The sequence below is a fragment of the Xyrauchen texanus genome, chromosome 44, assembly GCF_025860055.1.
Source record: "Xyrauchen texanus isolate HMW12.3.18 chromosome 44, RBS_HiC_50CHRs, whole genome shotgun sequence".
Classification (NCBI taxonomy): domain Eukaryota; kingdom Metazoa; phylum Chordata; class Actinopteri; order Cypriniformes; family Catostomidae; genus Xyrauchen; species Xyrauchen texanus.
The window spans coordinates 15127651-15153404 of record NC_068319.1 but is presented as its reverse complement, the minus strand read 5'-3'; the positions used below and the strand labels follow the sequence as shown (position 1 = coordinate 15153404).

Below are 25754 nucleotides of genomic sequence, written 5' to 3'. Positions count from 1 at the left end.
CTGTGTGCATACATAAGACCTTGTACTCATCAATGATTCGGTAAATGCCTTTTTTATCTTATGTGCATCATAAATGTAGTGCTTTTTAATGAATTAAATTTGTCAAAAGAAAAATAATGCAAGGACTTTGAAATGGTTTCACCATGTGCTTGGAGCTTGCTTAATTTTTGAGCCTGCCATTGTACATCATTTCTAAACATCTGAATTTCCACTGAACTGACCACAATGTAGGGAGAGCCAGGTTGAGGTCATCAATGCCCTCCAGGCAAGGGTCAAGTGACACTTTTTTAAGGGGTGTTTGGTACAAGCCACTACAATAATATTAACTAAATAGGGTTGAAATGCCTGATGAGTCCAGAATTTTTTTGATTTTACATTTTGTTGCTTCACTTTTATACAAAACATTCCTGGTCCTTTTAGTAGTTTTTTGTTTGTTTAACTGTCTCCTTTACTGTTTCCTTGACTTCTAGTGCGCCCCTCTAAACCCAGATGTTATGCGGAGGGTCCAACTCAGATGGGAAAGGATATGATGTTGAGGTGTACCTCTGTAGAGGGCACACAACCCCTGAAGTATATCTGGGAGAAAACAACTGGCAATAAATTACTGCCAGCCACAGCAGTGCTCGGTAAGTTCCTACTCTCACATACACTGAAATTAGTTTTTACAGTTTTGTTAAACTGTCATAACTGTCACTTAACACAATTTGAATGTAGAATCTTTCTCCTGCTCTGCACAGATCCAGTTGGGGGCACCATGAGTCTACGGAACGCCACAGATGCGGCTTCTGGAACATATCGTTGCATGGCTCAAAACAGAGTTGGAACAGAGGAGTGTATGGTGGAGGTCAATGTCACACCATGTGAGTCTGATTTTATTGTATATATGCCCCATTGTCTGTCTTGGAGCATATAAAAAAATACTTCAAATAGAAAAGTCTTTGTTTCATCATCCTACCTTTTTAAGTCTAATGACTATAATGCTATGAATGGGCTTAGCAGTTATGTCCTTTGAACAAAACACTAGAGCCTTAGTTAGGGTTGCAAATCTACATCTGCTTTCTCTTATCTCTCTGTCCCAAAAGTACTAAACATGTGCACCTTAATAAATAGTCACTCTTTCTGTTCATCTGCAGCCCCAAACACTGCTGGTATCATTGCGGGCTCAGTGATCGGTGTTTTGCTGGCTCTCATACTCATCGCTCTCATCCTCATCTGCTGCTGCCGTGCCCGCCACAAGAAGAAATACGAGAAGGAGATTGCCTATGAGATCAGGTACTACACGCAGTATTGGCCATTATCCTGTGTAGTACAGGGTTCCAACTGCCATAGGGAACCAGGGGAAATATATTGGTCTGAGCAATTTAACATTGTGCCGCGTTTAGATCGATTTTTTTTTAAGTCTTCTACCTGACATTCAAATGGAAATATGCCCCAGCAAACACCATATAATTAATGAAAAACAACTGGAAATGTCTTGGAAAAGTAATTGGTTAAGAGGGGTAGGAAAGTAGTAGTATACTTAAAAAGACAATTACCTTTTGCCTTTTTCTGAGAATTTTGGAACTGATGTGAAACTTGTCCAACAAGCAATTTACACTCTGATCAATTGTAGCAATTATAATTCTTACAAGCCTTGAAACCAGAATCCATTGTAAAGTAGTGTTGTCACGATACCAAAATTTCATTGGTCGGAACCAATACCAGTGAAATTTCACGGTACTAGATACCATTTTTGGTACCAAAACAAAAAAACAGGTTACTGAACAACACTCTCTTATTAACAAAATCTACAAAACATTAGCAGCAGAACTAAGAACAAAAATATGCCATTTGAGCAACACTTTAATTTAAATATATTATTTTTTAATTATAACAAAACACTTGGATAAGATTTTTGAACACTTATATAATATTTATATATACTTTTAATTTAAGTTTTTACCAGGTACTAAAAAACAAATCCTACAATAGAATGAATAAAAAACTATTTCCAAAGTGCAAAGTGCTCTCTTATTACTTAAGCTGCATATTGACATTTTTCTTCACGATAAGAAATGCAGTGACCTGTATATAGATATTATGATGAAATAAGTCACGCGCAATCGCGTTTTAATCGAGCTGTATTAAGCGTGTGCTCGCGAGGGATGAGTTTCCCGAGGCAGAGTCTCTCTCAGCCGGGTGCAGTTTCAATCTCTCACCCTTAGATCGGTACATTTGCGCAACTTAAAGAAGAGGCCCCGACCACACAGAGAAATGCCAGTTTCTGAGTTTATAGTTATTAACATGAGCTGCTTCTGTATTATTTGAACGTTAATAAAGCAATAACGCTGCATTTGACTGCATTTAAGATGTAACGCCGGGATGTTTCCTTTAAAGAGCTCCGCCTCAGCTTATTCCACAACGAGAGTGCTTCTGAATGTACTTTTTTTTTTTTTTTTTTTTTTTATCATTCCCTAATACTTTGGGATCTACATAAAATAAACTGTGAAAGTTTGGATGCATTTGGACTGATCTGTGTAATTCTTCCTCCGTCAAGCGTGAACTGCTGCTCTCACGCGTCAACGAACGAACATTTTTCTCGTCAATTTTGTATTTTCGACAATGTCGATAATGTCAACTAAACGTTTCAGCCCTAATGCAAATGATAATATGCTTTTAAACTCACCTGCTTTATATGCTTGAATAAATCCGGGTGTCTGTCTTTCATGTGCTTTATTAAGTTTGTTTCCTCCTTTCGTCAGAAAATTGTGAAAGCACTGTTTACTAATAGGTTTTTGCTGATCTATGATGTTTCCCTTTTCATCAGCCTCAAATACAAAGAATTTACAAACCTGGCTTTTTCCACTTTTCATTTCGACATGGTTCAGTTAAGACTCTACAGGAACAGCAGCTTTGCTTGCGTAATTTTTTGCTTGTTGTGAGTGTTCAAAAGTTCCGGCCTCTGTAGACTCGGTAGAAATTCTGGTATCGTAAATAATTTTTTGTTTGAGTACCGACTTGGTACCAGGGTACCGGTATTTTTGACAACACTATTGTAAAGTTTTATTTAAAATGGATATTAAAATAGGTTTTTAGCTGGATTTCACCATTAAAAAAAAAAGCCAAAGATACTGGCATGTTGCTAAAAACAAACAAACATTAAAGCCTTGAGAGAAACGAGTTGTAATTTTACCCACACTCAAGCTCCACATTCAGTAAATTATCTAACTTGCGAGAACACCTGCTTCTCCCAACTGACATACATGACTCGAGCCAAATGTATTCTATGGTTTAATAAAAAGAGGAGCAAGATTGGATGAAAGATGGAAAGAGTGCTCTTCACTATGTCTGTATGATTCACTCACTGATGGCTCAACAAATTTGATATCCAGCAAAAATGGCCAGTGGTGCAATCACCCTTCCCCTCTCTCCAAACAAAAGGCTGGCGTAGCCAGTTTTGTGCGTTTGTTTTTTCAGTTAATTCCTGCTACTCCCCTAACCCCCCTTGGACCCCTGTGCTGGACACACTGTCTGGAAGCCTTGCGCTGCATCACTCAGGCCATGACAAAGAGGATTATCCAAATAAGCCAGCTTCTCTTAGTCTCTCTCTCTCTCTCTGTCCCCCCGTGTGTTCTGAATTACAATGGATTATTGTTGCTGATTACTTGTTAATTTGGAGAATGGGGGAAGAGCAGGGCCTTGGGTAAGACTGGGTGCTTTGGAAATCCCTGCTTAGTCCGATTCAACCAATTTGTGACCTCGGCCCTGAGTGCCAAAACAAGCCGATCAAATCTGGACTCATCCAAAATCTTGCTTAGCCATATTGCCTCTGTCCAAGTTTGATGGCAGCCAAGAGGTGCATAGGAAAGAAATTTGTTTGGCTTGATCTTTCCACATTGGTTATTTTATTTTATTTTCAACAGGAAGAAATTGAGATTTACTATTATCCATAAACATTGCTGAGCAGTTGTTCTCCTGTTCTTTTAAAACCAACAAAGTTTTATTTCAGAGATTGAGATGAGATTTTTTTTTTTTTTTTTTTAAGCTTTTTATAATGAAATAAGATTTTCTACACAATCTTTTGGACTCTGTCATAAATTTTGATTGAACATTGTTTTCCTCTCCCTTCTTCAGAGAGGATGTTCCCCCTCCAAAAAGCCGTGTGTCTACTGCACGCAGCTTCACCAGTGTGGGTAGCCAACGCTCTTCTCTGGGCTCCATGTCTCCCTCCAACCTGCACGAGTACGCCAAGCCCCAGTATGACAAGATACCCTCTGAAGAATTCGAGAGGCCCCCTAGTCACGTCCCTCTTCCCCCGCCCAGCAGAATGGCAGGCCGCAACCTCAGTCGCATGGGAGCCATTCCTGTCATGATCCCTGCCCAGAACAGGGATGGGTCCATTGTGTAGAGCTGAACGGGGATCTGTCTTAGCACTGCCTTTTTGACTGTCACTATTCTATTAATTATTCTATGGGAATTTGTGAAGGAGCAAATGAAGGGTTTCTACAGGCTCAGAGAGATTGAAGTGTTGTGCCGAACTCAGCTGTACCATCTGTGATATAATACAATTTGACTTCCAGAACCTTGACAAACATTAAAAAAATAAATCTTTTTTTAAATGTATTCAAAAGAGACAACTTTTTTGTACATCAACATCTGTTTTGTAAATAATGCGCTGCATGAGGTTTTCTTCTTTTTTTTCTTTTTTTTTTGATATAGGAGGCCCAATCTTATAGGTGGCAACATTAATCCATTTATTACGACTCTTATCTCTTTGCTACAAAAGCCAGACTAAGAGTTTCAAATGTCTGCAGAAACATGTGGGTTGGCTTGGTTTATGGATGCGTTTTTAAAAGGCCAACAGGATTTAAATTGAAGATTATTTACATGTGTATAAAAGAATGTTTACTTTCTGGTAATCAATTTATCTGAAAATTAGCTAATGATATGATTATTAACCTGCTTTGCATTTTATTGACCATTTTAAACCCCACATGTGGGCATCAGAGGGATTCGTGTATAAATTTCTGATTGGCTGTTTCATTGCCCTTAGATGGCTTGTGACCCCAAACTACCGTCCTTTGGTTCGGTGGTAAAATAAGGTTGATTGTGAAATCAGACTTGGGTAAATTGAAGGCCAAAAGAATCACAGTCCTCCCCACCACTGCCCAGCCAAGACAGAAAAGCTGATCTCAGATGTCTCTGATTAATGAGTTGCACAGACTTTAAAGAGAGATCCTAATCCTAAACCTGCGTTTGGTTTGGCTGTCAACTCATCCCATCTTAATTGATGATGCTTTAAAATCTAATTGTCCGTTTGAAGTGTTTGTTTGTCCTGTTCCTGGTGCCCCCAACACTACACATTTTGGAAATCACCCACTTGATTCAGCTCATCAGCTCATTAATGGAGTCTCAAAGACCTGAATTGGGTATGTCAGATAAGGGAGATATACAAAATGTGATGTGTTGGGGGGACTCAATAGACAGGGTTGAGAACCACTGTGTTAGATGAAGGACATGCAACATACTGAAGGGTTGGTTAACATCACTTTAATTTAAACCAATGATGGAGATTGATTTAAACTGAAGGTCATATGTTTCTAATAGACTATTTTGAATATTATGAATAGTACTTAAGTTAGTTTTTGAAGTATTTCTGAAGTAATTAACCACCGTAGATCACCATATTCACCATAATGACTGCAATGGCCACCTTTCAAGAAAAACATTACTAATCTTTATGGTTTGTGTTTTTATGGTTTGGATTATATTTTACCCTGTGCAGGGCCACCCCAATATTCACTATATGTGCCTTTTTTTTTTATCTTTGCATGATATGAACTGGTAGAACACAATATTTTGGTCCACATCATCAGTGTAAGTTTTGGAGATGAGAAGTTAAAAATGACATGACATATATTGCATACTACGAAGTGATCATCAGTTAAAGCATTATTGATTAGTGCCGAGTTGTAATAATTGCTTATGAACGATTTAAACTTATTTGATATTGTTTGCCGATACTGGCATCAAATATTCTTTAAATATAGTATGTTATTAATAGATATATAATGAACTATTTTAACCTCAAAGATGCTGTTTCTGTCATGTTTCCAGTACTCATGGGAGGATGTGTGTACACTGAGAGCTATCCACTGTCTCTATAAATACTGTTAATTCATTATGTTGTACGTAAATAGCAGCCTTTTAATGATATGCTTTTTTCTGACCAGCGTTCCTGTTGAATGTGTAAATATATTTACAGATTGATTGGATGTGTCTTTACGGCTGTAATGTGTAATATGTTTGCACTTGGGTAGAACTGCAAATGTGGTGAAGGACGAGATGATGGTTTGTCGAATTCACCATCTGGATAAGGTATTATTATACATGTGCTGTTGCTCCTATGTTATCATAACCTGAAAGCACACACTCATGTTTTCCATGGGCTTTTATTTAAGATTCTAAGAATAGGGGTGTTGTCACAGGATCAGTTAAGCTTGTTTGAACATGGTGACTAATGTCAGCGCAAAGTGGAAATCTGATCCTTGATCAGCAAATCTTTACTACTAGCAATGTGAATCTATTTCCTTGAACTGAATCATCTGTTTTCTGTTTGGATGGGGCCCATTTGGTATTTCATGACAGGTTAGGCTGATTCTCTGTACAGTGCCATTGAAAGATATAGTATGTAACTTTAACTATCCTTACTAATAAGAAACAACCAATGATATTAACTGTAGCTGTTATCTTGTAAATTGTGTACTAATATTACATAACTTTGTTTCCCTAATGTTTGGTTTGCACAATATGTAAAAACCTTTATTTTTGTGTGCTTGTTGTGATGTATTTTTAAATAAAAAGGAAACTACTATCATTCTACATCTTAAAATGTTTTATTGTCGCCTCATACCAGACATGGGGACTTGGTGACTTGGACTCGAGTCGACTCCAGTCGCTATTTTTATGACTTGTGACTTGACTTGACAAAAAATAAAATACTTGAGACTTGACTCGGACTTGGAAGTTAAAGACTCGGGACTTGACTTGACTTGAGAGACGAAGACTTGAATGACTTGAGTGTTAATCACATCATGTTTTCAGTTTGAATATAAAATATATAAATTATTTTAAAAAATAAAGTTGATCCAGCTGGAGCGCAGGCTGAGAATAGTTTTGTCATTACTGGATCACGACACTATAGGCTATCATCAGCCATGCCCTCTCGTACCTTACGCACACCACGCCCACTTAGATCAGATAACCCATCAACATGTCAGCCGGAGGGGTAACGTTACCGAGGGTCATCGTTTTCGGCTTCAAAAATGATTATCAAGATGGTAAAAGACGAACAGCGCTTTGCAAGACATGCAAAGTTAAGATCGCGGACAGCCAGACGACAACCTCCAATTTCGTCCGCCATTTGAAGAGCCATTCTGCCCAGTAAGTGCTTGTCAATTTGTTAATTTTATCTGGTTAGTTGGTAGTTAGCTAATGTAATAATAGCAGGGTTCCCACGGGTCCTTGAAATCCTTGAAAGTTTGTGAATCTGAAAAATAAAATTCAAGGCCCTGGAAAGTTCTTGAAAATAAACATACATATACAGGTCCTTGAAAGTGCTTGAATTTATTTTGTGCAAGAAGTTTTCTGGAAAAAAAAATCTGTCCATTAATTTTTTATTTCGCCAACACTTCGTGGCTTATGCTGCATACTAGCCTGCTTGATTTACGTTAGTTACGCGCATTGAAGTGTTTCCCGCGCGAGGTACTTTGTTTTGTACGTTGCCATGACGTTCACGCGCGCTGGTACCTCAACGTTTCCCACACACAGACATTGCAAAAATAGGCTTATGGATATACTCTGAGTGTGTGTGTGTGTGTGTGTGTGTGTGTGTGTGTGTGTGTGTGTGGGGGAGTGTGAGAGCGCGAGAGTGAGTGTGTGTGTGTGTGAGTGTGGGTGTGGGAGAGAGAGTGTGTGAGAGAGTGAGTGTGTGTGTGTGTGTGTGTGTGTGTGTGTGTGTGAGAGCGCGAGTGAGTGAGTGAGTGAGTGAGTGTGGGTGTGGGAGAGAGAGTGTGTGAGAGAGAGTGTGTGAGAGAGGGTGTGGGAGAGAGAGAGTGTGTGTGAGAGAGAGAGAGAGAGAGAGAGTGAGTGTGTGTGTGAGAGAGAGAGGAGAAATGTAACAAAGTTTAATGTATGTAACTGTGTTTGAGAGAGAGAGAGGGAGGTGTTCAGAGAGGAGTCTGTTGGATGTTAAGCTGTTGTATGTTTTATGGACTCAATGTTGAAAATTTAAAACATTTCAAACACTGTTGGCAGAAGTGAAAAATAAATAATTTTATGAAGTTACAATTTTGTTTGATTCCATGATGTATTTTACTGAACATGAGTATTGTAATTTACTGACAGTTACTTATATCTTGTCTTTTCACTTTATTATGATCAGATTTTGCAGGTAAAATTACAATAATAAGGTGACTTGACTTGGACTTGACTTGACATAGCCTGTGACTTGACTTGGACTTGACTTGCCCAAGAAAAAAATACTTGGGACTTACTTGAGACTTGAAGGTTAAGACTTGAGACTTACTTGAGACTTGCACATGTGTGACTTGGTCCCATCTCTGCCTCATACCTCATTCCCTTCTTGGCATCCCACTCTCCACAGGCTACCGGCTGTGCTGTCACTTTTCAGAGTGATTTATTTTAATCTCCGGCTGATTTCCACTTCTAACTCCGGGTGAGACCATTCTCTCATCGCCTAATGACCACAATTAATCAATGACTTGCAAAAGCACCAGCGGCTTTGCTGACCAAGAGCAACAGAACCTGAACACGCAGTGTATATAGGAGTGAAAAACTCCTGCAGCTCAATGAGTCTGGAGCGATGCCCTTGAGGTGCTTCCAACAACATGCTCCCACAGTCAGTCAAGTCAGTGCAAAGAACTAATAACAAGCTCGCCTATTGTGCCAGTGTAAGAGAGGCGAATCAGAAAGTGTAGAAATGGGTGACAAATTGCATTTCTTAGTCTTGTTTAGACTGAGGTCAAATAATTAGCAAAGTGACTGAAATGCAGGTTTCACAAATCATCTTGACTCTACCTGAGCTTAAAATAAAAATAAAACAACTCTTTGCTAGTGGCCTTTTGTTCAGGTAGGGCATCATTTGGGTTAGTTCACCCTAAAATTAAATGCATAGCTCTGAATTCTCATTAAATTCAAATATGGCACGTCAACCTTGATGTCAGTGACTTTGACATCGATGCACCATATTTGAATTTGAGAACTATGACACAAATTCATCACACAAAGCTTTTAAATGACTTCAGACAGCCTGATCTCATGATCTCACTCTTGATGACTTTTTTGTAAAATCTCCACCTTATGGCACAAAAAGCGAGTTAAATGTTCTCTCAAACAGATGTGGTTTTAAAGTTAATGCTGTATCAAGTTTTAAATCAACGAAACCAATCTCCCTCCCTTAAAACTAACCAATAGTGCCATAAATGCAAATGTGAGATGAACAATGCAATTCATGAAGTGTCGTGTTGTGGTGCGCCTATGATACTCCGTTATTGCGTTGACTAGAGGTAAACCTATTATGCGTTTCACTGATACTGATAACTAAGGTGGCGGATAAGGCAGATAACCGATTAATTGGCTGATTGTTTTTAAAAAATCGATTTATAGAATTTAAAAGATAAAATCCCAGATGCAATTTCTTTAATCAAAATCCCAATAATAACCAGAAACAAAGGAAGTTTTGGGGCATAATGTGGGACTTTTAAATATAAACAAGAATGAAACTCGCCAGGGACTCTTATTTTGAAATGATGGAGACTTGACTCCACTACAATTCTATATTAATATATTTAACAAATGAAGCTTTTTATAGCCTAAATATTCAGTAAGGATGAAAATATGGATGAATATTGCCAATGATGAAACATTTATATACAGCAAATCTCCACGAGATGTCAGTGATTGTTTTTATTTCACCTCTGTTGCCGTTATAAGAACTTCGGGATCCTCCAGTGCTGGTCAGATTAATACAGTTGAATTAAAAAATGAAATACAAAACTGTCGGCAAATATTTTTGCCCTATTTTTAAAAATCAACCATTGGCACTGATTAATCTGTAAAACAAATATATTGGTCTACTACTTCTGCTGACCTGTGTGCTCTTCAGGACTCGTAACTTGGTCCTTCGTATTTCAAGTGCAACGCTTTGCCAGTTGAGCTAATGCACAATTTGATTACTTTTGAATAAGCTTGTAAATGTAGTTGGTTATGTAATGCAAATATTAAAATATATTATTTTACAAGTCATGCACTATTGTAAGTGTTTAGATGTCATAAGATAGCATTGTGTGAGGAACAGGGTGAAAAGTTTTTATAAGATGATAATCTGCGTTTTACTCTAGATTTGTGTGAAAGTGAGGAAAAATAAACACAGCCGTTTTTCAGTGATACAGTTCTTTCAGATGTGTTATAACTGAAGTAATTAACTTTTTGTGGATGTAAGTAAACCAATGTTTTAATGATTTTATAGTATTTACCTTGACATAATATGGATTTATTTTTATGTAAATTACTTCAAGTTACACTGAATTAATCACTATTTAATATTGCAGGCTTTGAGTCATGGTCAATAGCATAATTTGTGACAATGATGTCATTGTCTATAACTGAATGGTCATAATGGTCTTCAGTCCTAATTATTGATCGATGAGCAGTTGTTACTAATCTCAGACCCCAGTGAGTCATTACCAATATCTTATTAACTGTCGAGAGAATGATTAACTTCTGAATAGCAGTGTATTTTTCATAAAGGCAACTCTGGCTTGAATTTTTGCACTGTGAAAATGTGATAATTTCAGAGACACCATCCGCAAGTCATCAAAAGCACATTAGAGTATAATTGTGTTAATATAAGGACAGTTCACTGCCTCCAAGCTGCATTTTGACCACCCTGTGTTCGGAGTGAGTAATGTGTGCCGTGGTCTATTTTCCTTGCCCTTCTCTGCTGTTCTTTTATGGGATGTGTCTACACACAGCATTAATCCAACACAAAGAAAAACATCATTTTAGACCTCCTCTTGTCCTTGGGCTGAAAACTAAAGTCCAGGAGACGAGAACACAAAGTCCCACCTCACATTCACTCTTTCTCTTATTCTCTGGCTGAAGGTATTAATTGTTTGCATATCATAAGGGGAGCAGCTTGGAGGGAAGGTGTTGATTGCTGATTGGTTGGATGCTGGATGTTTCCACGGCAACATTATCTGGTTGTACACAGAGAGTGGAAGCATGGGAGAGAGAGGATTTATCTCGCAAGTGTAATGCGCTGAGCTCTATCAACAGAAGCCTTTAAAAGCAATGGTGGTCTTGCTCAAGCTCTGCTTGCTCCATATCTCCTTGTGTTATTTATTTATTTTAGCCAAAAACATTTGTCCTGAAGCACATCTGAAGTCTCTGACCCACCTGACCAAGTATTCAAATTAAGGATAGGATGCTTCTTTGGCACTGGTCAAAAGTGGTGCCTGGAACACCCTGATCACACTGGGCGTTTTCCAAACTGCATTTTTGTGCCCTGGAAGGGCACTGCGTGAAGGGGATGCCACTCAAAGGGTTGTTCCAAACTAAAGTGAGAAAAAAACATTTTTCATAAAGGGCCCTACTGCAAGACTGTCAGCAAAGGGTACATACAGTAATGCCATCATCTCTTCAGAGTTCCCACATCAAGAGCTTTGTCCTTGGGAGTGAGTTGTGTATAGGTATGATCACTTTCGATTGGAATTCACCCATTGTCAATTCTGTGACAGGAGGTCTGCTGAAATCGGTCTGTGCTTTCTGAAATTGAGTATTGGCCCTAGTGTCTGAAACTGGAAGTGTTGTTGAAAGTGTGTCCACATGGTGCATTTTATTTGTAGTTGTAAATGATGTCCATTAATACAGTCAACATCAATGCATATTTTATTACACCCACCCTACCAACCCAAACCCCAACACTAAACCTAACTGTCAATGGAGTTAAAATGTATCCTCTGAATTGCATTCACCATTTTTCATGTTACTACTTCCTAAATTTTGTGTATCGGGAGTGCTGGAAGCTCTCTGTTGGAAGATAACATAAAAACACTCGAATTGATGCAAAAATGTCTAATTTGAGATGCGACTGCAGAATGGTGTACTGGAACATTTGGTGGCAACATGTCGAGTTCCTGTTTGATAATATTGGCCATGCACGTTGGGAGATGTTTCCTGCATGTCTTGTATGTGTATATAGTCAACAATAGAAACTAGCAAACCATAAAGTAAAGGTTCTACATGTTTGTATTTGTGTTTTAAAAATGGACAGTTTTAAATTCTTTGTACTTGCGTTCTGAAAAACTGGTCACACTTACCTTCGCACAGCGAAATTCAGCAGGCCAAATACAGTCATCCCAATGAGAATCCACGCGATCGTGAATTTGCGCAATGGACTACAGGTGGCGAAGAATTTCTTTGTGCAGATTTCATCTTGAGTTCAAGTTTGGTGAACTTTGACAGGCTCATTCACCACATTGACCAATGGAAAGTTGCTTGGTTTGGTGGTGACCTCTGTGTGGGTGGAGCTTCGGACATAACTACACTTAATATTGACTATGGACGAGATGCTCATTCTAATGGTGTACACCACTCGGTGTGCTGTCTGGAATGCATCATGTTTGAGAACCAGATAACACTTACACACAGATACAGGCCTCTGGGGGGGGTTATGTTTGCTTATTCTCCACCTTCTGATGAAGGAATGTGGACGTGGTTGGGCAACCTGAGCATCTGGTTTTGATCGGGTGTCTTAAACTTGTAGAACACAGTATTTACAGTATACACTGTGTGTTGACACCCAACCAGATTTCCAGAACTATTAACCAATAATGCCAATCTGAGATTTCAAGACAACTTTTGGACTGATTCTAGAGCCATTTATTATGAACTTCAGGCTGTACTCGAGGGGTAGAAGACAATTTGAGCATAGACACACTAGCTCTCAAGGGTAGAGAGTTTAATACTCCCTCTGCATCATTTCACCCTCTGATCTCAACCTGCTGTGTGTAATCTATATTCTTTGATGTAGAGTTCAGAAATTAAATGGTTGCTGTTGCCAGGCATGTCAGCCAGAAAGAGTTTCTATTCACGGCAGTGGTTTTCAACCTGTTGGTCGCTAATATACTGCTGGGGTAGTTGTTTGAGCTCAGTGCTACAGAAATATTTCATGATTTTTACTTCATGTTATGTCAGAGTTCATCAACTTTCAGAGAATGTGATTTGAGTGCATTGTTGCAGGAATATATACAGGGATTGTCTTATTGTCTAACCAGGCCTGTGTTTGCAGCTTTTGTCTCTTCAACCTGACATACAACACTGTCTGGCAAAAAGAGAGACAGATGTGTTGAATACATGCATAAGGCCCATTTTAACCTCATTATAAAAGTGGATCATTCTGTTGTATTAATTATTGTAATTTTAAACTGCTAAGTCAGACCAGTTTCGTTGTGTGCTACAGAAGCTTTTCACGTTTGGTTGGGGGCCACAAGATTTTTGGGGAAACTGGTTCATAAAAGGTCAGATATTAACTTTTGGTCAAATCTGCAAAAATCAGGTGAGTTTAGAAAATGTGCAAGCCATAAACAGTTCTTACCAGCCATGAAACTGTATTTTATCTTTGTTTTTATTCATCTTTGTCTATTTGTAGCTGTTTTTCCCTGCAAGTTTGTGAAAGTCAGTGCTAATCATTCTGTCACTAGCAGTGATGGGCAAGTTACTCAAAAGAAATCCACTACAAATGACTAATTATTATGTGCAATTTTTATCACATTACTAATTACTTTTAAATTAATTTCTAAGACACTTCACAGAAAAGTATGTGTTTTTGTGCTCAACGACTCCAAAGTTTTGTCTATTTTTCCTCTTTTGCACACAAGTCATCCCATACAATTATGTATTGGGGACATACGCCCTTCACCTGTCACAGAAATGCAAAGAGACATACATTAATTCATGTTCTAAATTACACATAAATGATACTATTTTAGAAATGTATAATCCTGATTACTAGAATTTAAATTGTAATGCATTGGACTACTTCTGAACAAAAAAAAAGTAATTATATTACAGTAACAAATTACTTTTTAATCAGATTCCACACAATTCTGATCATTAGCAACATCAAATATGAGATAAGGTAGTTTCCATCACAATCAGTTGCACACGTCACTTGACGTAAACCATATCATGTTGGAGTTATTAATAAAATCCCTAGCCAAATGGTGAGTAACTCCATGTTATATAATTACCAAAGCCCATTTTAAATCTCAATTTGTGTTTACCAAATATTACATTTGTCCCATGAGATTTATAGCCTCGGATACAATACATGTGGCCATTTGTCTGAACCTCCACTGGATTCCATTACAGGCAATCAGCACACAAAGGCACGTAGTGATGAGGCTCCAACAAGCAGGTAATGTGTTTCGTTGTGACCCATCTCATGGCAATATTGGGGTCATCTCCATTACTGCTGCGCTGGTGTCTGTAGAATATCTGGAATATGTGTGTGTGGTGTGCACTGAGTGGGAAGAACTCCCCGAGGAGGGCAGAGGTCAGGACAACTGAATTAACTGTGTATAGCCAGTTCTCACCTCTTGCTTTCTTTCCCTCCATCTCTCTTTTTATGTCTCCATCTTTCTCCATTTCCCCCCTGGAAATATTTCACACCGGAGGCTAAATCCAGTTAGGCAATTAGAGAGTTCTCTTTATCACTCTCTTTTTGTCTAACAGAGATTGAGTCTTCCCCTAGGGCCCACACATCATGGCCCCTCCATAAGTGGGCCTCCAGGACTCAGTGTTGTGTGATGGGAGATAACTGTGGTCTGATCTGACTCTGCAGAGCATTTGGATGTGGGGAGAATGGCCCTGAGCGACAAGACAGAGGTCAGTTGGCAGACTTTTCAAGAGACGGGCTGATAATTGGCAGAGAGGCTCAGTTGCTTTGGTCTATCTTGGATGGAATGGGGGTACGAGGGGCTTTAGAGCTTTACATTCCCTTTTTATCCAACCTGGTAAAATAAAATCACTTTATTTAAAGTTTTGCTAAATGGTTTTAGGTGGCTTATTGCATGTATTGTGGCAGTGTCCTGGTCAAATGAACACAAAAGGTTTTCTTTCACACAAATCATGAGTAAAGTTTTCCAATTTAAAGATGGTGTAGGGGGTGTGTGTGTGTGTGGTGGGGGGGTGGTGCTTAGATGGCAGAGTCAGGCTATATACATAGCAAATAAAAACAATTTTGATGAGAAACTTCTGACAGAATTTATTTTTATTTTTGTAGCGAAAATGACACTTTATTAATATGAATGTATTCGACTGTAGAAGGTCACACTCTCGATAACACAATGTAAAATGAATTAATGGAATGGAGAAGGTGAGAGCCAGCTTGACAATATAAATAATATTTTAATTATAAACTTAACCAAAAAGACAAACACACACAGGTGTCGGACAGCTGTCCGTAAATCTCTCTCTCTGTCCTGCTGCAGTCTCCAGTCGGCCTTTATCCCTCTCTGAGGCTTGTTTAGCCTGATTAGGGGCCGGGTGTGTGGGATCACGACCCGGCCCCGCCCTCCGCCCTGTCACACACAATCACTAGCGTGGGTTTTAAACTGCTAAAATATAGTATTGTTGTATGGGTAACACTTTCAATAAGGACCATTTGTTAGCTAACATGAACTAACAATGAACAATACTTTTACAGTATTTATTAATATTGGTCAATGTTAATTTCAACAAACTAATACATTTTTAAAATCAAAAGTTGTATATGTTAATATTTTATTTAATGCACCATGAACTAACATGAACTAAAAAGAAACAATTGTATTTTTCTAAATTACTGTATAATGCAGAATATTATTTGAACTTTAATAAAGCTATAACACATTAAATATAACTGCATTTGTTATGCCGGGATGTTTCCTTTAAAGAGCTCCGGCTCCGGGCCTGGTTAGCTCAGCGAGTCAAGACACTGACTACCACACCTGGAGTCACGAGTTGGAGTCCAGGGCGTCCTGAGTGACTCCAGACAGATCTCCTAAGTATTTATTATTGCTGTCAGGCTTGAGATTTTCTAGCATGTGTATACAATCTAATCCCCTTCATGGTTATTTATAATTACTCTAACTAGATTCTTTTCCATCTTAAGATGAAGTCAATTGGAAAGGAGAGAGAAATGGAGAACACAGAATGGCAGAGAGAAGGTTTTAGATACTCAACTGTATCTCAAGCGTGAAAATGGTAAACTTGACTAAAATTTACGCAAATTAATCATTATTATAAAATTCAGGGGAACCCTCATGTTACACGCAAACAGTGCCTTAATCGTAATTTGAGGTCTTTGTGTGTTTCACAGAAACTGATATCATGGTAGTTCCTTTTCTCTCTCACTCTCAATACCTGCATGCAGACACCTACATAATAAACATCTCTTTATTCTGTTTGCTTCTCTTTATGAAAATTTGTTAAAAAGAGACCGCCTTCTTTTGCTTGATTCTCAAGGGTTTTCCGGTTTGACGGCATTCATTGTTTGCATGCCTGTGGGTGCCTTTTTATGAACCAGATGGACTGGCTCTTTAACCTTCTCATATGACAGAAAGAGCACTGATCAGTGGATGTGAGATGTGTACAGTACCACGCCCTCCCATTTACCTGCTCTGTGTGATTATGTTGGCAGAGCTCTAGAATGAAATGCTCACATTATGTGAAGGAGCTTTGCCTCCATCTAGTGGTTAAGAGTGCTCAATGCGGGCCAGATTTGAATTTAGCTCTTTTCTTTACCATGGAGTCCATGCATAAACAGCAAGCACTCTCTTCTACATGTGTGAACAGACAGTCTGCTCATCGGTCTTACTAACAAAAATCTTGGATAAGCTTTTTCCTAATAAGTTGACTATTGTTTTAATGTGGGCCCCATGGTGCAGCTCTGTCTCTGGGCTCGCTGGGCCTTGTGTTACAGCTCCACCTCTAGACTCAGTGAGCTCCTGGTGCAGCTCTGTCTCTGAGCTTAGTGAGAATAGTGTGTACTGTATTATTTTACAGATACTTTTGTATTTGACATTGTTTTTATTTTATATAGATTTATTATGTGTACAAGTCATAATTTTTCAGATTAATCATTTATTTCCATTAATTTATCAAATAGAAATGTATACAATAAATTGACATTCTGTGTGATTTTAAATGATTAGGAACTAGGTAAAAAAATACGCCCCAGGGAATCACCTCATGGTTAAAAATATTGTCCCTTAATAATAAAGTTAATTTGTGATACTAATTGACATATGTGCTCACTATCATGATTATTTATTAAGGTTTGCTGAGCTGAGCTAAAACTGAGGCATCACAAGTTAAGTTTGAGTTCATGGTTTTCTTTTTTGGAGTATTTTAGGTTTGAGTCACTGAGGGCAACTCCAGCTATTCTGTATAAAAAGACTAAATGCACAGGCACACAAAAATACAAACCTGACCTTACAATCAGGTCAGGAATATTTCCTGAGTCAGACTTGGAAATACTGTATGTACATGTATGTGTATATTATCCATTTTTCTTTCATACATTTTGTGTGTGTGTTTTTTTTTAAACAATGGCTAGAAACAGAATATAAAATAGTATTTTTTTTGGTGTTCTAATCCATTTAAATTATTCTGTGATTCTCTGTCTTTTGGCACACCTGCATCAGATTGAAGACCTGTCACTATTGAGGTGTTTTCTGCCTGTTCAATAAAATGTCTGTAAAGTTGTGTGTCCTTATCTTTCTTTGTAATATGATAATGTTATTTTCTTACTCTCACCTATATACAATTTACCACATTGCACACATTTGATCAAACAAACAAATCTATGAATTTAAAAGTTTTTGTCAAACACTATCCTCCAAAACCATTTTTTATATAGATTTGAGTGACTGAAAAGGTACAATGAAAGATGTTTCTTTCGTTCATAACTCATGAAACAAAAGATCTCTGAAATTTGTATTCCTCCTATTCACTCCAAACATCCTAATTTCTCGCAAAGGACTATATTTTTTCTGGGTTTTCTCAAAATGCCTTCTCCATGATATACAACTAGCTGGCAAAGGAATGCTTTCACTAGGTTTACGTTATATTAGGTTTACAGAAGGTTAGGGTTAGGGATATTTAGGGTTGGGACTAGGGTTATAGTGAGTTTACAGAAGGTTAGGACTAGGGTTAGAGTTATAAAAGGTTAGGACTAGGGTTATAGCGAGTTTACAGAAGGTTAGGACTAGGGTTAGAGTTATAAAAGGTTAGGACTAGGGTTATAGCGAGTTTACAGAAGGTTAGGACTAGGGTTAGAGTTATAAAAGGTTATGACTAGGGTTAGCGTTACATAAGGTTAGGACTAGGGTTATAGCGAGTTTACAGAAGGTTAGGACTAGGGTTAGAGTTTTAAAAGGTTAGGACAAGGGTTAGAGTTATAAAAGGTTAGGACTAGGGTTATAGCAAGTTTACAGAAGGTTAGGACTAGGGTTAGAGTTGTAAAAGGTTAGGACTAGGGTTAGCGTTACATAAGGTTAGGACTAGGGTTAGAGCGCATTTACAGACGGTTAGGATTAGGGTTAGGGTTTTATAAGGTTAGGACTAGGGTTATAGTGCATTTACAGAAGGTTAGGACTAGGGTTAGAGTTGTAAAAGGTTAGGACTAGGGTTAGAGTTATAAAAGGTTAGGACTAGGGTTATAGCGAGTTTACAGAAGGTTAGGACTAGGTTTAGAGTTGTATAAGGTTAGGACTAGGGTTGGAGTTATAAAAGGTTAGGACTAGGGTTATAGCGAGTTTACAGAAGGTTAGGACTAGGGTTAGAGATGTAAAAGGTTAGGACTAGGGTTATAGCGAGTTTACAGAAGGTTAGGACTAGGGTTAGAGATATAAAAGGTTAGGACTAGGGTTATAGCGAGTTTACAGAAGGTTAGAACTAGGGTTAGAGTTATAAAAGGATATGATTAGGGTTAGAGTTATAAAAGAGTAGGACTAGGGTTATAGCGAGTTTATAGATGGTTAGGACTAGGGTTAGAGTTGTAAAAGGTTATGACTAGGGTTAGCGTTACATAAGGTTAGGACTAGGGTTAGAGCGCATTTACAGAAGGTTAGGATTAGGGTTAGAGTTTTATAAGGTTAGGACAAGGGTTATAGCGAGTTTACAGAAGGTTAGGACTAGGGTTAGAGTTGTAAAAGGTTAGGACTAGGGTTATAGCGAGTTTACAGAAGGTTAGGACTAGGGTTAGAAATATAAAAGGTTAGGAATAGGGTTATAGCGAGTTTACAGAAGGTTAGGATGAGGGTTAGAGTTATAACAGGTTAGGACTAGGGTTATAGCGAGTTTACAGAAGGTTAGGACTAGGGTTAGGATTATAAAAGGTTATGACTAGGTTTAGCATTACATAAGGTTAGGACTAGGGTTTTAGCGAGTTTACAGAAGGTTAGGACTAAGGTTTGAGTTGTAAAAGGTTAGGACTAGGGTTAGAGTTATAAAAGGTTAGGACTAGGGTTATAGTGAGTTTACAGAAGGTTAGGACTCGGGTTAGAGTTGTAAAAGGTTAGGACTAGGGTTATAGCGAGTTTACAGAAGGTTAGGACTAGGGTTAGAGTTACATAAGGTTAGGACTAGGGTTAGAGCGCATTTACAGAAGGTTAGGATTAGGGTTAGGGTTTTATAAGGTTAGGACTAGGGTTATAGTGCATTTACAGAAGGTTAGGATTAGGGTTAGAGTTTTATAAGGTTAGGACTAGGGTTATAGTGCATTTACAGAAGGTTAGGACTAGGGTTTTGTCTCTTTTACAGAAGGTTAGGACTAGGGTTATATCGTATTTACAGAAGGTTAGGACTAGGGTTAGGGGGTTTTTGAGGTTAGGACAATGGTTATATAAGGTTAGGACTAGGTTTACGGTTAGGGTTTTATAAGGTTATGACTAGGGTTATAGCGAGTTTACAGAAGGTTAGGACTAGGTTTAAGTTTATAAAAGATTAGAACTAGGGTTATATCGCATTTACAGAAGGTTAGGATTAGGGATAGGGTTTTATGAGGTTAGGACTATGGTTATAAAATGTTAGGACTATGGTTATAGCACATTTACAGAAGGTTAGGATTAGAGTTAGGGTTTTATAAGGTTAGGACTAGGGTTATATCACGTTTACAGAAGTTAAGGACAAGGGTTCAGGTTATATAAGGTTAGGACTAGGGTTAATGCGAGTTTACGAAGGTTAGGACTAGGGTTAGGGTTTTATAAGGTCAGGAGTTGGGTTATATTGCGTTTACAGAAGTTAAGGACTAGGTTCCAGGTTATAGAAGGTTAGTACTAGGGTTAGAGTTATAAAAGGTTAGGACTAGGGTTAGCATTACATAAGGTTAGGACTAGGGTTATAGCGAGTTTACAGAAGGTTAGGACTAAGGTTTGAGTTGTAAAAGGTTAGGACTAGGGTTAAAGTTATAAAAGGTTAGGACTAGGGTTATAGTGAGTTTACAGAAGGTTAGGACTCGGGTTAGAGTTGTAAAAGGTTAGGATTAGGGTTAGATTTATAAACGGTTAGGACTAGGGTTATATCGCGTTTACAGAAGTTAAGGACTAGGGTTCAGGTTATATAAGGTTAGGACTAGGGTTAATGCGAGTTTACGAAGGTTAGGACTAGGGTTAGGGTTTTATAAGGTTAGCAGTAGGGTTATATCGTGTTTCCAGAAGTTAAGGACTAGGTTTCAGGTTATATAAGGTTAGGACTAGGGTTAGAGTTATAAAAGGTTAGCACTAGGGGTATAGCTAGTTTACAGAAGGTTAGGACTAGGTTTAGAGTTGTAAAAGGTTAGGACTAGGGTTATAGCGAGTTTACGGAAGGTTAGGACTAGGGTTAGAGTTATTAAAGGTTAGGGACTAGGGTTCAGGTTATATAAGGTTAGGACTAGGGTTAATGCGAGTTTACAGAAGGTTAGGACTAGGGTAAGGGTTTTATAAGGTTAGGACTAGGGTTAATGCGAGTTTACAGAAGGTTAGGACTAGGGTTAGAGTTATTAAAGGTTAGGGACTAGGGTTCAGGTTATATAAGGTTAGGACTAGGGTTAATGCGAGTTTACAGAAGGTTAGGACTAGGGTAAGGGTTTTATAAGGTTAGGAATAGGGTTATAGCGTATTTACAGAAGGTTAGGACTAGGTTTAGAGTTGTAAAAGGTTATGACTAGGGTTAGCATTACATAAGGTTAGGACTAGGGTTAAAGCGCTTTTACAGAAAGTTAGGATTAGGGTTTTATGAGGTTAGGACTATGGTTATAAAAGCTTATGACTAGGGTTATATCGTGTTTACAGAAGGTTAGGTCTAGGACAAGGGTCATATAAGGTTAGGACTAGGGTTATAGTGCATTTACAGAAGGTTAGGTCTAGGGTTTTGTCTCGTTTACAGAAGGTTAGGACTATGGTTATAAAAGGTTAGGACTTGGGTTATAGCACATTTACAGAAAGTTAGGTCTAGGTTAGGGTTTTATAAGGTTATGACTAGGGTTATATCGCATTTACAGAAGGTTAGGACTAGGGTTATATTGCATTTACAGAAGGTTAGGACTAGGATTATTGCCAGTTTACAGAAGGTTAGGACTACGGTTAGGGTTTATGAGGTTAGGACTAGGGTTATGTAAGGTTAGGACTAGGGTTATATCGTGTTTACCAAAGGTTTGGACTAGGGTTAGCGTTATATAAGGTTAGAACTATGGTTATAGCGTGTTTACAGATGGTTGGTACTAGGTTTAGGGTCATAAAGTTAGGATTAAGGTTAATGCGAGTTTACCGAAGGTTAGCGCTAGGTTTAGGGTCATATAAGGTTAGGATTAGGGTTAAAGCGAGTTTACAGAAAATAAGGACTAGGTTAAGGGTTATAAGATTAGGATTAGGGGTATAGCTTATTTACAGAAGGTTAGGACTAGAGTTAGTGTTTTATAAGGTTAGGACTAGGGTTATATTGCATTTACAGAAGGACTAGGGTTCAGGTTATATAAGGTTAGGACTAGGGTTATATCTTGTTTACTAAAGGTTAGGGTTAGGGTTATAAAAGGTTGGGACTAGGGTTAAGGTTATATGGTTAGGACTTGGATTATAGCACGTTTACAGAGGTTAGGACTAGGGTTATATTTATAGTAGGCGAGGATTAGGGTTAGGGTTATATCACGTTTAGAGTCGTTGATGACTTAGGTTAGTGTGTATACTAATAGGACTAGGGTTATGGTTACATAAGGTAAGGACTAGGGTTACAGTAGGTGAGGACTTTAGGTTTAGGGTTGTATAAGGTTTAGAGTAGGGTTAGGGTATATAAGGTTAGGACTAGGCTTTGGGTTGTATAAGGTTACGATTAGTGTTTGGTATATTTACGGTTAGGGTTAGGTTAGGGTTTGGACTAGGGATATTTCATGTTCACTGTAGGTTAGGACTAGGGTCAGGGTTATATAAGGTTAGGGTTATAGCTTGTTTAAAGAAGTTTAGGACTAGGGTTGGTTCTATTAGGGTTACAGTAGGATAGGACTAGGGTTATATTAGGGTTAAAGAAGTTTAGGGTTATATTAGGGTTTAAGAAAGTTAGGACTAGGGTTCCATTAGGTTTACAGTAGGTTTTGACTAGGGTTATGGTTATATAAATTTAGGGTTAAACATAATCCTTGAGAAATTTGGAGTCTGACTGATATAATCAGATGTATGATTAAAGGATCTGTGGATGCAAATTTCTTCTTGGATATGCTCTATAGTACAAAATAGCAACTTTTTTTACATGTCTCTTCTGAGGGGGATTATTTTGTTTAGTTGTTGGATGGGAGTGGATTTATTACTTGATGATCTTCAATTCTTCTAATCAGGACAGAAAAAAAGGAAAATGTGAATAAAGTTCTGCTGCTTTTGCCACTAGTTCATTCAAACATTATTTTATGACAACAGGGGTTGAGAAACAGAAATTTAGAGACAGGAATAGTTCACATTTTTTAATAACATGGCACAATTTACATAACACAAGTTTAACTGAGGAGCATGCTGAGTTGCCTCACCCTTTTTTTGTACATGATCTAGAAAGGACTTCATTTTTTACATACATGATAAACAGCAAAAAAGTTCCTTACAATCTCTTTGCAATACGTATTGACTACCCACTACTGCTTCAGTGGACATTTTAATGTTTGATTTTAAGAAAACAAAAAAATTAAAAGAGAAATTAAAGAAAAAAGCACTGCACAACATCTGAATTTCACAGAGTTTAAAAGCGCACAACTAACCCTCCCATGGACTACTAAAATAGATCTCTGCTCATTAAAAACAAACTGTCCATAGCTTACAACTTGCTTTTCATTCTGTAGATACATAACACTTTAATACACCGACCAATAGGGAATTGTTTTCCTTAATTCAGGTTTCACACTGTCTTGAGACTAGATGACGTGTTGTCTTTGCATGTCTTTCATTCAAATTGCCACACTTTTAATATAAAATTATTTAATTTAGTGAAGCAGTATCTGTTCTATCTTTGATACTTGTCCTTGGTGTTTTTGTACTGTAAGGATTGTCAGCAAAGACTTTTATATCTTGATGAAGAAAAGCATTTTTCTAGATCAAGATTTAGGGAATATTACTTTAATGAAGTGCTGCGATCTGTCAGATTGAGCCTCAATTTGATTAATACTCGTCACTGACAAGCCCTGTCTGATTCATGGGAAAGCATGTACTGTTGCTTCAGTCAACAAGAGTGTACAGAGACAAGTCGATGAGTCAAGAAAATGAGAAGGTTTAGTAGAAAATGGTAAAGAGAGAAAAGAGTGATATAGAGAGCGAGCCCACGCATGAGTTGCATAGTTGAAAGAAGGGATGTGGTCTCTTGGACAATATGATCCTTAAAAACCATTATTATGCAGCATTAAACTTAAAACCAGTCTATAAGAATGTGCACTCTCCCTTTGATCACTGCCCACTATATACAGCCACTCAAAAGTAAAGCTTTCATAACAACCATTTGCATATTTGTACCTTGATTTTTTTTTCCTTAAGGAGAGAAACAGACTACGCACATATTTACAAGTTCTGCCTTTTTTTTTGCAATGTTTTGAGGTACCTGTACATTCCAAAATCATCTTTGTTGGGGTTTCCAAGGTTGAAGATCTATATTTTGTCCATTTGCTTGAGATCAGTGAACGGTACATGTTCAAGAACACACGCCTATGCCAGAGCCAATGGGATAAAAGGTCATGAAACATCTCATGTGTCTTTCATGTGTTTGCACAAAACCAAAAAACATCAACACAAAAACCATCAATCTATACACAGATATGATACAGTCTCAGTCCAGCATCAAGTGCTTGTTTTGAGTTCCACTGTCAGACACAAATTAGGGGCACATGTGTGTTTGTGTCCAACCTCACCGTGCCTCGATATCTTTGTGTGTGTGTGAAGGGGGTCTGTCTCTTATATCAGTGCTGAGTGGGGTAGTCCGTCTGGGAGAAGAGGATTGTGCTCCGAGGCTTGGGATAAGAGGGGGAGGGGCACTGAGAGATGCAGTGGGAGGGTTTTTGTTTAGGATTCCATTTTGAGCGGCAGCAGCCAAAGCGGAGGAGGGGCTAACACGAGGATAGTGCATACTAGGTAGTCCGGGGGCTATGAGACCGGGGTGAGGGAGGTGTCCATCCAAAGCAGGGTGATGCATTGGGTGTAGACGCCCCTGCTCAAATTCCTCTCTGAGCAAGTGTAGCCGTTCCCTTTCTTCTAAGTGTGCCCTCTCTTGTTCCCGCCGCTGTTCTAAGGTGAGGCCGTGAGGATGATCTCGGTTAAAGTCATGAGGCTCACGGTCTCGGTATGAGCGCTCTGCTTCGTAAAACCGTGGCCCTGCTAACCGGTGTAGAGGATCATTCCTCAGGAGAAGATCCCGAGCTAATGGATCTCTCCGGTGGATGTCTAGTCCTCTGTAAGGGTCCCTCATTGGATCCCAGTGAAATGCAGGGTAGGGGAACCTCTCTGCACCTGGGATAGGGCTGATGCCCATGAAGGGCGCCACCATACGAGTCTTCTCCAGGCTACTGATAGTGTTTATGGGATGCATGCTGGCCATTCCCATAGGTAATGGCATTGAAGATGGAGGGTGAAGAGTGGGGGCAGGGGGTGCCTGAGGTGTGGATCTTTGCTCTGGGGATCTCTCAGTGGCACCATCTTGCTCCTCTTTTCTCTCCTCTTTCACTTTTACCTCACTGTTTTTTTTCTCATACGTAATTTCACTCTTCTTCTCCAGAATGTCTCGACTCAGGGTGCCATTCACCCACTCTAGGCCAGCTGGTCGCATGTAGGGTGACGCTGTGACCCGATTGGCTGGCTTGTCTTCTTGAACCCGCCCATCATGGATGACAGGAATGTCTTTGTTGCTGTGGTTATTCTCCTTTATCTTGTGCTCATCCGAGTTTGAGTCTTTCCAGTCCGAGTGCTCGCGTTCTCGCTCGCGATCTTTGGGCTTGTCTTTGTCCCGAGGCTCACTGGAGGGGACGTGGTTTCGGGAGGGTTCAGATGGCCGGGTATGGCCCAACAGAGAGAGGGGGTTAACAGGAATTGGTGATTGGTGATTCTGGTGTCTCTTCTCTGTGGGCTCCCTAAAGACAGAAGGAAAGCTAAACATTACTATCAAATTAGGTCAATTACATTTTAATACTTTCAATATTAATTACTGCATTA

General features: G+C 38.7%; 2 protein-coding genes across 7 annotated transcripts in view; one reads left to right on the top strand and one right to left on the bottom strand.

The window, feature by feature from the left end:
• The window catches only part of LOC127636532 (coxsackievirus and adenovirus receptor homolog), a 75860-nt gene extending 69005 nt beyond the window's left edge, over positions 1-6855 (top strand). Inside the window, exons 4-7 of the mRNA XM_052117119.1 lie at positions 471-626; positions 738-860; positions 1134-1272; positions 4114-6855. Of these exons, the coding sequence (XP_051973079.1) occupies positions 471-626; positions 738-860; positions 1134-1272; positions 4114-4387 (692 nt within the window). The 3' untranslated portion in view covers positions 4388-6855. The remainder of the gene's footprint in view (positions 1-470; positions 627-737; positions 861-1133; positions 1273-4113) is intronic.
• Positions 6856-23029: 16174 nt separating this feature from the next.
• The window catches only part of LOC127636531 (autism susceptibility gene 2 protein homolog), a 420619-nt gene continuing 417894 nt past the window's right edge, over positions 23030-25754 (bottom strand). For all 6 annotated transcript variants that reach the window (XM_052117112.1, XM_052117113.1, XM_052117114.1 and 3 more), the window contains one exon: positions 23030-25672. In XM_052117112.1, coding sequence (XP_051973072.1) covers positions 24457-25672 — 1216 coding nt within the window. In that variant the 3' untranslated portion in view covers positions 23030-24456. The remainder of the gene's footprint in view (positions 25673-25754) is intronic.